The sequence below is a fragment of the Cervus elaphus genome, chromosome 10, assembly GCF_910594005.1.
Source record: "Cervus elaphus chromosome 10, mCerEla1.1, whole genome shotgun sequence".
In the NCBI taxonomy this organism is placed as follows: domain Eukaryota; kingdom Metazoa; phylum Chordata; class Mammalia; order Artiodactyla; family Cervidae; genus Cervus; species Cervus elaphus.
The window spans coordinates 39,218,711-39,233,442 of record NC_057824.1 but is presented as its reverse complement, the minus strand read 5'-3'; the positions used below and the strand labels follow the sequence as shown (position 1 = coordinate 39,233,442).

Here is a 14,732-nt window from a genome sequence, read left to right as displayed (position 1 = left end):
GGGTTGAGAACTAAGATCATGGCATCTGGTCCCATCACTTCATGGGGAATAGATGGGGAAACAGAGGAAACAGTGTCTAACTTTATTTTTTTGGGCTCCAAAATCACTGCAGATGGTGATTGCAGCCATGAAATTAAAAGATGCTTACTCCTTGGAAGGAAAGTTATGACCAACCTAGACATCATATTAAAAAGCAGAGACATTACTTTGCCAACAAAGGTCCACCTAGTCAATGCTGTGGATTTTCCAGTGGTCATGTATGGATGTGAGAGTTGGACTGTGAAGAAAGCTGAGCACCAAAGAATTGATGCTTTTGAACTATGGTGTTGGAGAAGATTCTTGAGAGTCCCTTGGACTGCAAGGAGATCCAACCAGTCCATCCTAAAGGAGATCAGTCCTGGGTGTTCATTGGAAGGACTGATGCTGAAGCTGAAACGCCAATACTTTGGCCACCTCATGCGAAGAGTTGACTCATTGGAAAAGACCCTGATGCTGGGAGGGATTGGGGGCAGGAGGAGAAGGGGACGACAGAGGATGAGATGGCTGGATGGCATCACCGACTCGATGGGCATGAGTTTGAGTAAACTCTGGGAGTTGGTGATGGACAGGGAGGCCTGGTGTGCTGGGATTCATGGGGTCGCAAAGAGTCGGACACGACTGAGCGACTGAACCGACCGGGGTTGAGGGCAGAGACAGTGGAGCTGGGGGACGCTGAGATGGTCTAGAATCATGTAGGGTGGGGAGAGATGGAGACGCCGTGAGGTCCTATCACCCTGGGGCTCAAAGAGAACCATGAAAGGGCTTCTCTGGTGGTCCAGTGGTTAAAACTCTGTGCTTCCTATGCAGGGGGCATGGGTTTAATCCCTGGTCGGGAAATACCCACGTGCTGCGTGGTATGGCCAATTAATAAATAAATAAAATGAAATAAAATTACTGTAAAAAATTAGGTAGCTTTGAAAAAGAGAAAGAGAAGCAGGGAAGCTGGTGGCGAAGAGACCGCAGCTCCCAGAGGTTTCCCAAACCCCAGCTTCTCGGGGAAGAAAGGAACCTTTGACCCCACAGTGCCTCTGTGAGGCATGCCTTTCATCAGGTAGCCAAGCTAGTGGGTTGGCTGTCTTTCCCCTGGGACCAGTGGAGGCGCTGGGGACTCAGAGTTCGAACAGTAAGGTAGAGAAACACCCGGTCTGCTGTTGGGGCCAAGGGCAGGGGCAACAGAGCATAGGCAGGATGCTGGCTGGAGGGCCGTGGTCACTTTCACTGTCCTGAGGTGGGCTGTGTGTGGCCACGTGAAAGTCACTGATTCACTCACGTATTCAACAAATCTTTGCTAAAGATGCTTCTCTGGGCTGGGCGTTGCATGCTGGGCCCTGGAAAATGGAGATGAAAAAGGCGAGTCTGGGCCCGAGAGCTCCCAAAGCACTGCTGTGTTGTTGGCCAGAGCTACCATGGGGTCAGCACCTTCCAACAGAGGCCAGGCACCTCATCCTGCTGAGTGAGGGAGGGGTAGAGAAGAGGAAGGAGAGGGGTACTTAGTCTCCGGGTGGTCCAGCTTGTTGAATTCTACAGCTATAATGATGATACCTGGACTTAATGAGGAAAACAGCCAACCGGAAGAGCTCCGTCAGCCCCACCAGGTCTGATGACAACACCTCACCCTTGTAGATGCTCTGAGGACTTTACGTTGATCCTCTCCCTCTCATTTAACCCCAAACATATGTGAGAGTTGGACCATAAAGAAAGCTGAGCGCTGAAGAATTGATGCTTTTGAACTGTAGTGTTGGAGAAGACTCTTGAGAGTCCCTTGGACTGCAAGGAGATCAAACCAGTCCATCCTAAAGGAAATCAGTCCTGAATATTCATTGGAAGGATTGATGCTGAAACTGAAGCTCCAATACTTAGGCCACCTGATGCAAATAACTGACTCACTGGAAAAGACCCTGATTCTGGGAAGATTGAAGGCAGGAGGAAAAGGGGGCGACAGAGGGTGAGTTGGTTGAATGGCATCACCGACTCGATGGATGTGAGTTTGAGCAAGCTCTGGGAGTTGGTGATGAACAGGGAAGCCTGGCGTGCTGCAGTCCATGGGGTCACAAACAGTCAGACACGACTGAGCAACTGAACTGAACTGAACAGATAGACCCATTTTACAGACAGGGAAAATGAGGCCCAGGGAGGTTATGGTTGTGCCAGGAAGTGGATGTGTGCCCAGCCCGTCTGGTTCCAGAGCCCATACTTCGATCATCAGGGATAGGCTGCCACGTGTCAGTCAGTGGCTCCACATGTCCAGCAGACCCCATGCATACCCCAGGCAACCTTTGGGGGTTCAGGGCCCAGCTACAGTGGACTGGGTCCTCACGTGGGTCATGGGCTAGAGAGCATCCTGATACCACCATCCAGGGAGATGGACACCATCTGCAGAATGCGGCCTCTTAGCTGCTGGTGGAGTTTGGGCCAAGAATATGTTTTGGAAAGGCCTGGACGCGTTTTGCAATATTTCTGTGTTCAGATCTGGTGGTGGACTGACTCCCCGGCAGGAGGCATGGGGGAGAAGGAGTGCCAGGGAGCCCGCGTTATTAAACACTTACTGAGTGCAGGTTTTGCTGAGCACTTCATCGCCACTGACACAGCCCTGGGAAGCAGGGGTGGTTGTTCTTATTGTGTAGATGGCGAGACTGAGGCTCTGAGATGTGGATTGACTTTGTCGAGATCCCTGGTGAGATCTCTGGGCAGGATGGCTCAGCTTGGCATGTAACTCTTTCCCTTTATCCTGGGAACCAGGCTATTCCTGCTCTGGCCCCCAAACTCCTCACCTCATCTCTTCCTTCTCTCCCCTCCCTCATTTGGCTCCAACCACCCTGTCCTTTCTCTTTCTTGAACAAGCAAAACTCATTCCCCACTCCCCACCCCAGGACCTTTGCACATGCTCTTCTCGCCACCTGGAATGCTCTTCCTCTAAATCTTTACTTGGCTGGCTTTGTCTCCTCTTTAATCTCAGCTGAAGGCCACTTCCTCAGAGAAGATCCCCTAACCTGCACCAGCTTCCCCTGTCAACATCATATCACTGTGTTTTCTTCACTGTGTCTGTACTTCTCTGAAATTATATTTACATACCTGGTTTTGGTTTTGTTGCCTTTCTCCACTGGGTTCCATGAGATTAGGCACCCAGTCTCTTCTAAATTAGTAATTTATCAATTAATTAATATTACATATTAATTGATAATATAATAATGTTTGTGTGCTCAGTCGCTTCAGTTGTGTCCGACTCATTGTGGACACACAATGGACTGTAGCCTGCCAGACTCCTCTGTCCATGGTATCCTCCGGGCAAGAATACTGGAATGGGTTGACATGCCCTTCTCCAGGGTATCTTCCCAACCCAGGGATCAAACCTGCATCTCTTGTGTCTCCTGCATTGCAGGCAGATTCTTTACCCACTGAGCCACCTGGGAAGCCCAATATATAATAATTAATTTATTTATTCTTGGCTGCGCTGGGTCTTTGTTGCTGCATGTAAGCTTTCTCTAGTTGTGGTGAGCAGGGGCTACCCTCTAATTGCATTGTGCAGGCTTCTCTTGTTGCAGAGCAGAAACTGTAGGTGCACGGGCTTTGGTATTTGCAGCTCAAGGGCCCTAGAGCACAGGCTCAGTAGTTGTGGCACATGGGCTTGTTTGCCTTGAGGCATGTGGGATCTTCCCAGACCAGGGATCGAACCTGTGTCCTCTGCATTGGCAGGTAGGTTCTTAATCCCTGGACCACCAGGGGAATCTTCGGCACCTTATCTTCTGTTTTTTTCACACCTGTATCCTGAGAGCCTAGAACAGTGCATGGCACACAGTAGTTGCTCAATTACTGCTTTAAACTTCTCATTTTCTCGCACTGTATCCCACTTGAGAACTCACTTTTATATAAACAGTTACGTGAACTTTTGTTTTTCTTAACTGTTCTAAAAGTTGCTATTTTTTTCTGGGGCTACTGTGATATAGATTCTGCCACTTTTTTTTTTAATTTTCTGAGCAAAGCGTTTGCTTTTGAAACCTACCTTTGGTAGGTCTGGGGCTCTGCAGTGCCACCAGCTAGCTCAGGAGCTCCTCAGATGTGACATTTCATGGAGGCGATGCTGCCATATGGTCCAGGTGTTTGCATCTTCCTTTTAGGGGCAACTGGGGTTTGCAGCTGATTGCAGCTGTCAAGTTCAATGTCTGAGACAAGCTTCTAACTTTGCCAGGTATGTCTGCGAGGCTGGGCCGGCTGAGAGGCTGTCACTCACCGGGTACAGAGGTGGCTTCTGAGAGCTCTGTCTAGACGTGTCTCTGCCGCTGCTGCCCTCAGAATAGCAGAGGGAATTTCAAGGAAGACTTTTCTGGGCTCGGAGCAACTTAGCATTTTTATTAGACCAGAATCAGATCCAACATAATACTGCCTGAGTTGGCTTCCTTTATTAAAAATGGAAACAGACAATATTTCTGAAATAAATATCAATGCCAGCTTGCTGGGCACACAGCTTGCAGATTTCTGAGACCCTGGCACTGGGGTAGAGAGAGCTAAGCCAACATCAGCATCAGAATCCCCTGGAAGGCTCCTTGAAACACGGATTTCCCAGTTCCACCCCAGAGTTTCCAACTTCTTGAAATGCAGATTCCCGGGCCCCGCTGGCGTTTCCAGCTGAGGAGGGTGAAGCCTGGGATCCTGCATTTCCAGGGCTGCTTTTGCTGCTCCATGGACCAGATTCTGAGCAACACTTGGCCCCGGGCTCCTGCCAGGAAGGAGTCTTCATTTTGTCACCTGCTAGGCTTCCCTGGTGGCTCAGATGGTAAAGAATCTCTGCAGTGCAGTAGACCCATGTTCGATTCCTGGGTTGGGAAGATTCCTTGGAGAAGGAAATGGCAACCCACTCCAGTATTCTTGCCTGGAGAATCCCATGGACACAGAAGACTGGCGGGCTACAGTTCATAGCATTGCAGAGTTGAACATGACTGAAATGACTATCACTCACTCACTGGGCTATTCAGTAGCTTCTGGGTAGAAATTGCTGCTTCTGGGGTCATGTCTCTTTCCATCCATCCCCCAAAGACACAACTTGAATCACATCTTCTTTGCCCCTCCCAGCCCAAACCCTCCAATGAGAGCATCCTTGGTGGGGTGGGTGTCAGGTCTGTGCTGACTCCTCCCGGACATTCCCCCAGAAGCCTTCTCCCGCCATCCCACCCCTGCTTCAGCCTTCTTTCAGTCACTCAGCACTCTCGGAATCCTTCTCTGCTAACTCTCTCCGCTCTGGAATGGAAATGTCAGGAGGACGGGAACCTTGTCACCACATTTGTGCCTGGAACAGGGTTGGTCCTCAGGACCTTTCTAGTCCAGCTCACTTCATCCTCATAAGTTCCTTAGGTTTCAAGCAACAATGTTATTTTTTCTTGGCTCACAAGTCTGGGTGACTCCAAGCTCAAGCTGGGTCGTTGTTCTTCTTTATGTCCATTTTTGCCCCCCTTAGTTTGGGGCAGGCCAGGAACCTACATCAGGTTAGTCTGATGATGCCGAAGAAACCCCAGGTACAGGAGGAACCCTGTACCCCCTGGGGGGCTGCCGGGTCGCTTACGCCTGGCACCCAGCATCTTTGCAGTTGCCTCCCTCTGCTCCTCATCCCTCCAGCCCTGAGTGCTGGGCTTTCCAGCCTTACAGACCATCTTGCCTTCCTCCATCCACCATCGCTATGTTTTTCACACCTCCAGAAAACCTCATTTACCTGCCAAGAACCTATTTCACACTCTGTTCCTTCTGCCTGAAATGACCTGCTCCCCGCCTCCATTTGGAAAAAAAAAAAAAAAAAAAAAAACCCTACCAGTGGAATTTTGAGCTTCATGGGGCTTTCCAAGTCTAGCTCAGATGTCCAGGAGTAGCTAGCAATCAACCCTCTCTCCAGTCCCAAGAGAGGAGGTTGTGTTCACCTCTGCATTTCCCTGCCCTGACATTTGAATAGATGAGGGAGAGGTTTACAGGGGTTACAAGCCCAGTCTCTAGAGTGAAGCTGCTTAGGTTCAAATTCCAGGGGTCAAACCTCAAGGATGTAACCTGTCTGGACCTGGGTTTCTTCATCTGTGTAATGGGCACAGTGATGGCACCTAACTTCCATTTCTGAGGATTGCATGAGTCAGTGAACACAGGGCACAGTGAGTGGCTCCCTGCCACAGTGAGAACTGGGGGAATGTTTTCTCCTGTCATCTCTCTCTCTCTCTTTTTAAATTTATTTCTGGCTGCACTGGGTCTTCGTTGCTTCACTCGGGTTTTCCTCTATTTGTGGTGAGCAGGAGCTGCTTTCCAGTTGCGGAGCACAGGCGTCTCATTGCAGTGGCTTCTCTTGTTGTGAAGCACAGGCTCCAGAGCTTGGGCTCAGTAGCTGTGGCGCATGGGTGTAATTGCTCCTTGGCATGGGGGATCTTCCCAGACCAGGGATCAAACCTGTGTCCCCTGCATTGGCAGGCAGATTCTTATCCACTGCACCACCAGGGCAGTCCTGCTCTTGTCATCTCTTCCCCCTCACGAGGCTGTGAACATTCAGAGGACAGGTCTGCATCTCACTCTTGTCTGCAGACCCAGCACCCAGTGGGGAGGCTGACAGAGAGTAGGTGCTCAACAAACGAGGAAACGAAGGAATCAGTGGCTCTGGGGAGAGGTGGCAGGTCCTGTGGATTCAGCCTGATCCCACGTGTGGAGAAGAGATGAAGAGAATGTTCTGACAAGAAATGGTCAGTTCCCAGAAGCTAGACTTGAATGAAGAGAGGGATGGCATTCCATTTGATCTCCTAGGACAAGCCACCCCCAAAGCAGACGGGAAAACCCAGCCTTCCTCCCAGCAGGAATCCCATACAAACCTGCTCTTCCCCAGTTCTCCATTGTTTATTCTTTCAACAGATCTGTGCTCTCAACACTGTGAGTGAAATTGTGCTGGGTGCTGGGGACACAGTGATGAATAAAAGTAGAGCTAGTCTGTGTCCTCATGTTGTATACAGTCTAGAAAAGGAAAATGGAAGGAAACAAGTGAACAGATATTACCAAATATGATAGAGTCTCAGAAGTGCCCTCAGGGTAGAGATTGACAGAGCAGGGTTGACTTGGAGAGGCAGTCAGGGTGGCTGTGGAAGAGGGGTGATGACATCGCTAGCTGAAAGGGTATCCAAAGCCAGACAGCTCAGTGCCAACCTTGACTCATCTCCCTATCTCTCTCCCACATCCTGTGTCTGTCTGGAGGTAAGAGTTCCAGATTGGGCAGCCTGACAGTAGGCTCTGGATATGACCCATGAGTCCTGGGGAGAGTAATCCAGCACCTTGGACAGCGGGTGGTGCAGTCCATCTGGCTCTTCTGTGTCAGGCGCGGCTCCTGTGGGGTCAAGAATGCCAATACCAGACACCTCCTCACCCTCACTGATTCCTCTACTAGCTTCAGAGCACCTTGGACAAGTCACTTCCCCTCTGATTGTCCCCATTTCCCTATCTGCACGCTGGTGATGCCATTCTTGGTCTCAAAGGGCCCTTCTGACCCATTGAATTTGTTTTGGAACAGTGATTGCAATTTCATACATCTCAACAGAGCTAAGAGCTGATCTCTTGTGATCTCAGTGCCCTGGGGTATTTCAAGACGGTGATTCCCCTGAGGGGTTGAGATGTTAGGACTGGAAGAGACCGAATGTTAAAAAAAGTTCATGTTTGATATCTCAACTAAAAAGAGAAGATAAATCACAACTTCTGAGAACCTCCCATGGGTTGACTACTCTGCTATGCTGGGAGGTTTCAAGGGGATTTAAAACACAGTACTTGCTACCAACCCTCTGGGTGAGGCCTTGGACAAATTTCTTCCCACCTATGGACCTCGGCCTGCTCATCTGTAAAGAAAGGTTGCTGGACCCCAAGCCCCTCTATACTGAGCATTTTGTTATTTTCACATCTCTCTGAGGTTGCGTAATGGAGGGCTTCTAGCAGGGGGGCTTGCTGGGTCAGCTGATGCCTTTACAACTGACATCCATTTGCAGGCCCAGAGAGGTGAAGCCACTTGTCAAAAGTCACACAGCTTTAAAAAAAAAAAAAAAAAAAAAAAAGGTTGCTCAGCTTGTTATTGGCAGAGCCTAGATTTGAACCTTTGACAATTAGACTTCAAGTACAGTTCACCCCCACCCCATAAGCCTGTCCCCAAAGGAGAGGCTGAGCGAAGAGTGTCTCAAAGGTACAGCGAAAATGTCCATTTTCTCCTGGAAGAAGGCGGGGAGGAGCCTAGGCCTCCAGTGCAGGGATCACGCCATCCTCCTCCTGAGTGGTTTCTTCATTTGTCAGCTCAGGACTCGCTCTGGGCCCGGCCAGCTTCTGGGGGCTGCAGGCTCCAGGATGGAGCAGACTCAGCCCTGACCAGCACTGAGTCTCCCCGGGTTAGTGGCAGAGACCTTGACAACAGAAAGTGACAATCACGGGGAGAGAACAGCGTGCAGCGGGGTGTGCGGGTGCAGAGGTCCATGGAATGCCTTGCGGAGGAGGGAGCATTCGGGTGAGGGGCCGGGGTCTCAACAGCCAGAGGGCAGCGGGGAAGAGCACGTGGCCCAGGGACCAGGATGTGCAAAGCCATGGAACAGAGTCAGGGGACAAAGACGCAGGCCAGGGAGCAGTCAGAGGTCGGAAATGGCTCCTGTGGGCTGAGTCTAGCCTGAGAGATGCTGCTTGGCCCACAGGTGGTTTTAAATGTTAAAAGCCTTGTGTGTGTGCCTGCTAAGTCGCTTCAGTTGTGTTCGACTCTTTGCGACGCTGTGGACTGCAGCCCACCAGGCTCCTCTGTCCATGGGATTCTCCAGGCAAGAATACTGGAGTGGGTTGCCATGCCCTCCTCCAGGGTATCTTCCCAACCCAGGGATTGAATCTGTGACTCCTGTTGCAAGCAGATTCTTTACCACTGAGCCACCAGGAAGCCCTTGAAAAGCCCTTTAAAATCACTTAGAAGCCAGGAGATTTGATTTCAAAATCCAGATTGTCAGTTTCTCTGAGCGTTTTGGAAGATCGGAGTCCACATTCCCCGGGGCAACAGTTGGTCAGAGCTAAGGAAAGACTGCTTCTGACTGCTTTACCCAGTTAGGTCATTGGCTTGGACCCAGTAGACATTTTAAGGTGGGATTCCCTGATCTGTAGCATAATGATTTTTTTCCCTCTGGCTGGTGACTGGCCCCAATGTGAAGGGACCCAGAGAAGGGAAGTGAGTGGGGATTCGTGGTAGGTCAGTGGGGTACATGGTGAGGACAGGGCTCCTCCCATTGTAAATGACTCTGGGTCCCAAGCCTCTCCTGGGATCCAGGGAACAGGAAGCTTGACTTTTGTTTTGGCCTCGCCACATGGCTTGCAGCCCTTGGCAGTGAGAGTGCAGAGCTCTAACCACTGGACAGCCAGAGCATCCCCTGTATTTGATTTTTTAAAAAATATTTATTTATTTCCTTTTAGCTGCATCAGGTCTTAGTTGCAGCAGGTGGGATCTTTCAGTTGCGGCGCTCAGGTTTCTCTCCAGTTGTGGCTTGGGCTCCAGGCTGCACAAACTCTGTCGTTTACTTGCTCAGCTTAGTGTCCGACTCTTTGCGACCCCATGGACTGTAGCCTGCCAGGCTTATCTGTCCGTGGGATTCTCCAGGCAAGAATACTGGAGTCGGTTTCTCCAGTGCCCTCCTCCTGGGGATCTTCCCAATGCAGGGATGGAACCCTGGTCTCCTGCTTGTGGCAAGCAGGCTTAGTTGTCCTGCAGCACGTGGGATCTCAGTTCCTCGGCCAAGGATCAAACCCACGTCCCCTGCACTGGAAGGCAAGTTCTTAAGACCACCAAGGAAGTCCTAGGAAGCCTGATTTTTACTCAGAGAAGGATAAGGATCATGGCCCCTCCTTTCCCTTTAAAACACATGATCACTTTCTCTCTGTTCCATCAAACTCTCCAAGGTTCTGCTAGTTGGCAACGGTAAGAGCAATGACAATCATTTCTAAATACTATTTAGAAAAACAATCAAACCTTTCTGTGCACCAAATATTTGCTTTTCGATTAAAAAAAAATCCCAACACCTATCTATATCTTGGCAGCAAGCACTTTCAAAGAATGCAACTGTTTCATTGACTGGGGCCAAAACAAATGTTTTTCCTAAGGCCAAACGATTCCAGAATGTTTGCCGAATGTTTGCCAAATGTTTCCCACCCCTTTTAAAAAATCTAGTAAAATTAGCAAAGCACCAACATTAAAGAATATTAAAAACGGAAGAAAAGCCAAAGGGGAAAAAAAAATGACGTGTGCACACTCCCCAGCATTGGCACAATCTTCCTCGTCTTTGCCTGTTCCCTTCCTGCCTTTGTTATGAGGAAGAATCTCCCAATAGTCAGAGCTGCTTTGGGGATGGAGGAAGAATAATGAGTTGCCCGTCCTTGGAGGTGTGCAAGCAAGAATTCTTGGCTTCAGCAGGAATTTCCACCTCAAGGGGCTTGCTCTGAGGGATGTCTGACCCTAAAGGATGAGCAGTTATCTGAGCAGAACACATTTTTTAAAAAAACAAATGCTGAAGTTTGGAATCAGGAAGAAATTAATTCAACCCAGCAGCACTGTAGCTGTGAATCCTAAGGCAGCTGCTTTTGCTGGCTGAGCCTCAGTTTCCTCATCTGTAAAATGGGCTCAGGCTTTTGAGGACAGAACCTAGCATGGTGTGTGGACTGTAAGTGCTCTGCCGCTGTTAGTTTTCTTCCTCGCCCTTCACACCCGTCCCACTCACCATTCCAGGCAGTCTCTCCTCCCCATGTTCCCCCTTTGTTCTCATCTTTCTGGCTCCAAGGAGTCACCATGGAATGTTCTCCAGGGGTTGAGCCATCTCTCTCCTGGGCTAATGGTCTCATAGTGACAGGGCTGGTGGAGCACCATTCAGGGTGCGTGTTCTTAAGAGAGGGAGACCCCTGAGGCCAGAGAGAGGATGTCCTGTAGAAGGAAAGATTTGAGCTGGGCTTTGAGGGTTCAGTTTGATAGTAGGTACAAGAACATTTAAAGCAGGTCCCAACTTGGAGATGGAAATGGTCTGGCGTGTTAGGAAGACAAGAAGGTGGTGCTTGGGTGAAGGCAGGGGAGTGAGCTTCCAAGAATCAAGAAAAAGAGAAGAGTGAGCATGCATGTTGGATCAGATGAGCCTCCCAGCCCCTCCGCTTGCCCAGGCCATCAAGAGCAGAGGGCTGTCATGGGAGGTCATAAAGTCTGCTGCCTGCCTCCCACGGAGCTGCTCAGGGCTGGCTTTGGGATGTCCACATACTTGTTCGCTGACCTGGGGTCAAGTAAGGTCGGGGCTCTGGAGTCATCTACACTATTCTCCTTCTAACCCTCCCATAGTGCACATTGGGAGCACACAGTGGACCCCAGGGAAGCCTGATGGGGTTGGGCGGTGGTGGGAGGCAGGGGAAACCTTTGGGTGGGTGAAGGGTGGAGAGAGGGTGGGTGGATGGCTTGAGTGGAGTGGGTGAAGGGAGGGCAGGTGGGTGTGCAAGGTTGGTGGTTGGGCAGCGGGCAATTGTTGGATGAGAAGGTCTGTGAGTTAAGGGCTAGAGACTTGACATGTGGGTGCAGATGTGTTGGCAGGTTGGGAAGCAGACAAGTAGGTGGGTGAGGTGAAAAGTGGCTGGGTGGGTGGATGGGTGGGTGTTTTGGGTAATAAGTAGATGTGTGTGTGTGGAGAGCAGGGCTGGCGGGAGTGTTCTGGGCTGCTGCGAGGATGGATGGGATGTTGGCGGGTGTGTGATGTGTTGACAGGTGGGAGATGCTTGACTGTGTTTTAAGGCTCGGGGAGAGTCATGGTGGGGATAGTGTGTGAGTGGGATGGTGGGTATATTGGTGGGTTGGGGAGTGGATGGCAGTGGGTGTTGGTGGGCAGAGTGGGTGATGGGGGCGTGGCAGAGATGGAGAGCCGGGTAAGTGGATGGTGAGATGCTGAATGGAGCAGTGAGTGGGTGGGGAATTGCATGTGGGTGGACAGATGGGTGGATGGGGGTGGGAGGGGGCGGCGGGGCATCGGTGGAGGAAGGCAGCCGTCAGCACTGACCTCCCTGTCCCCTCGGCAGGACACCAGCCACACGTGGGAGATTCCTGGCCCCGGACCTCTGCACACGAGGCTCCAGAGCTGAGCCGCCAGTGCTGGGTCCTGGGGCACTGGGTGTGACGGTGAAGAGCCTGGTTCCAGACCTCGGGCCATCAGCAGCAGCAGCAGCCCCCTGCCGCAGGATCTGGCACCTTTGGAACCTGGCCTGTGTGCTGTGAACTCAGCCAGCCTGCGCGGGAGACACGTGGGCTGCCCTGCCCACGGCTGCCTGGGTCTCAGCGTCCCGGAATTGGGGCCGGGGCGTCTGAGGGACTGCACAGGACTGCACAGTTCGACTTGGGGACAGCCACTCCTGACTCCTGCCACCATCATGCGCAGAGCCCTGCTGGGTGCAGCTGGGATGCTGAGAAGGACACGGACCTTGGCTGCTAAAAGGCTGGGACCCATGAGCCAGCCAGGAGGTCCCCTGTGGGGGACAGGAAATGAGTGGGGCTTCCTGAAAGAGGGGCCGAGGCCTTGGCCCCACAGAGGGGGAGGGTCGCACTGCAGGCACACAGCAGGGACTCAATAAATGCTTGTTGGATCTGTTTTCTTGCTGTGTGTGGAGGCCAGTTGCTCTCTGGGCTGTGGCTGCCCCTTCGTGGCCCCACCCTATCAGGTCTCTAAGGAGCCTGAAGATGAGACAGCCCTGAGTGTGCTGGTCAGGGTTAAATGCTGAAGTGTGGGTGGGTGGGAGGAAAGGGGGGTGGTCCTGTAGCTGAGGCTGGGTCCGGGGGGTGGGGTGGGGTCAGGATGGAGCCAGGCTGGCAGGCTCTCTTGGATTTCAGAGGATGGGGAGGTGGGGGCCAGGCAGGTAGGACACTGGAGAGGGCAATAGACAGGCCCTCAAACCCAGGCCCTCAGCCACCCTGACCCCCATGGGGACCCTTGACCCTGTGTCTAGAGTCACATTTGTATCAAACCTTAGGGCTTAGATGCCTAGAGAAACAGGTTCCTATTATGCAGATGAGGGAACTTCGGGTCACAGACATGAAGCATCTTGCCCAAGATTACAGAGCTAGCAAAAGCAGAGTTAAGGGTTTGAATTAGGACTCCTGTCTCCACGAGGCCTTGTCCCTTCCCAAAGGATTTCTAGAGATTTCCCTCAAGGAGAGAATGTTGTTCATTTTTCCATAAACACATCATCCAACCAACCATTCAGTGATCCATTCATCCACCCATCCATCATCCACTCATCTATCCATCCATCCATCCATAACCCATCCCTCCATCCATTCACCCATCCATCTATCCATTTGTCCATCCATTATCCACCCATCAGTGGTCATTCTTCCTTTTACCAGACATCCATCCATCCTTTCACATATCATCCATCTGTGTCTCCGTCTACTCAATGATACAATTCCTTGTGCTCCTACTATGTGCCAAATGCTGTGGCAGGCACTTGAGATAGGATGCTAATCCAGAGATGGTGTCTGTCCTCGGAGAGCTCACAGGTGGGCAGGACACATAGCTAGACAGGTGATGATAGAACAGTGTGTGAAGTGCTCTGGAACCAGGCAGTCTGGGTGCTGACTCCAGCTCCTCCACTTGAGATCGGGGGCAAGTTACCTGACCTCTCAGTGCCTCGCCCCCATGGGCACGTGGGGATCATCACTACACATACTTCTTAAAGCTTTTCTGAGGGTTAAAGGAGCTAATATACGTGAAGCCTTTAGAACAGAGCCTGGCACATGAATGCTCTGTCAGTGTTTGCTGTTCTCTCAACGAGGGGAAGTTGGTGGGGGCGGGGGGGGGCGGGGGTGTGCTTCGGAAGCCCTTAGGCAGCATCTGCTTGTAGGAGGGAGTGGGGGTCGTGGGAGGCTCCTTTGGGAAAATGACATTTAAGCTGAGATGTGACGTTGTCTAGATACCAGGCAAGCAGGAGTGTACAGGGAAAGAAAGTTGGGAACATCATAGGAACTTTGGGATTGTCTAGATGGCAGGTATGTGGAGAGAAAGAAGGGCAGCAGATGAGAAATCAGGCAGCAGAGGTTAGCGGAGCTGGAGGGACTGAAGCCTCTTTAGGAAGGAGCTGCAGGAGATGCTTTCAGGCAGAGCGGGAAGCGCCCAGCTGAGCATCCCACGAAGGTCTCCACAGCTCCGGGCAGAGAACAGATGTGGGAGGATGGCCTCCATCCTTGTCCTCCCCACGTGTGAAGGGAGGGGAAAGGGTGAGCTGGTTCAGAAGGGAGCTCCTGGGGGCAGCACAGTCACAGTGAGGCCAGATCCAGGAGGCAGGCAGGAGGGAGAATGAGCTGATGTGGGAGGGTGAGAGGGGAAAGTCAGTGATGACACTCAGGTTGGGGGCCGGGGGAAGGTGGGGGCAGGTTCAGATGTCTTGAGTCTCAGGTGCCTGGGAGCCACCCAGGTGGAGGTGTGTGCTTATTCATCCATTCATTCATGCATTTGTTAATCAAGTCAGTGATTCATTCATCTAGTAACTATTGTGGACCTACTGTGTGGGGTGGGAGCTGGGTCTGGGAGAGAGAGTGGGGCCCAATAAAAAGGCTTTGAATATCAGGATGAGGAGGTCAGCTGGGCGAGAAGAAACCACTGCAGCAGCTCCAGCTTCAGACTGGGCAGGGGCGTGTCTGTTGGGAATCTGGCCCTGGGTACCTTGGA

The 14,732-nt window shown here is 51.5% G+C and overlaps 1 protein-coding gene across 4 annotated transcripts in view; it reads left to right on the top strand.

Moving 5' to 3' along the window:
- GSG1L (GSG1 like) overlaps positions 1-12,656 on the top strand; it is a 253,377-nt gene extending 240,721 nt beyond the window's left edge. For all 4 annotated transcript variants that reach the window (XM_043914577.1, XM_043914579.1, XM_043914576.1 and 1 more), the window contains one exon: positions 12,091-12,656. In XM_043914577.1, the coding sequence (XP_043770512.1) occupies positions 12,091-12,188 (98 nt within the window). In that variant the 3' untranslated portion in view covers positions 12,189-12,656. The remainder of the gene's footprint in view (positions 1-12,090) is intronic.
- The last annotated feature ends 2,076 nt before the right edge of the window (positions 12,657-14,732 follow it).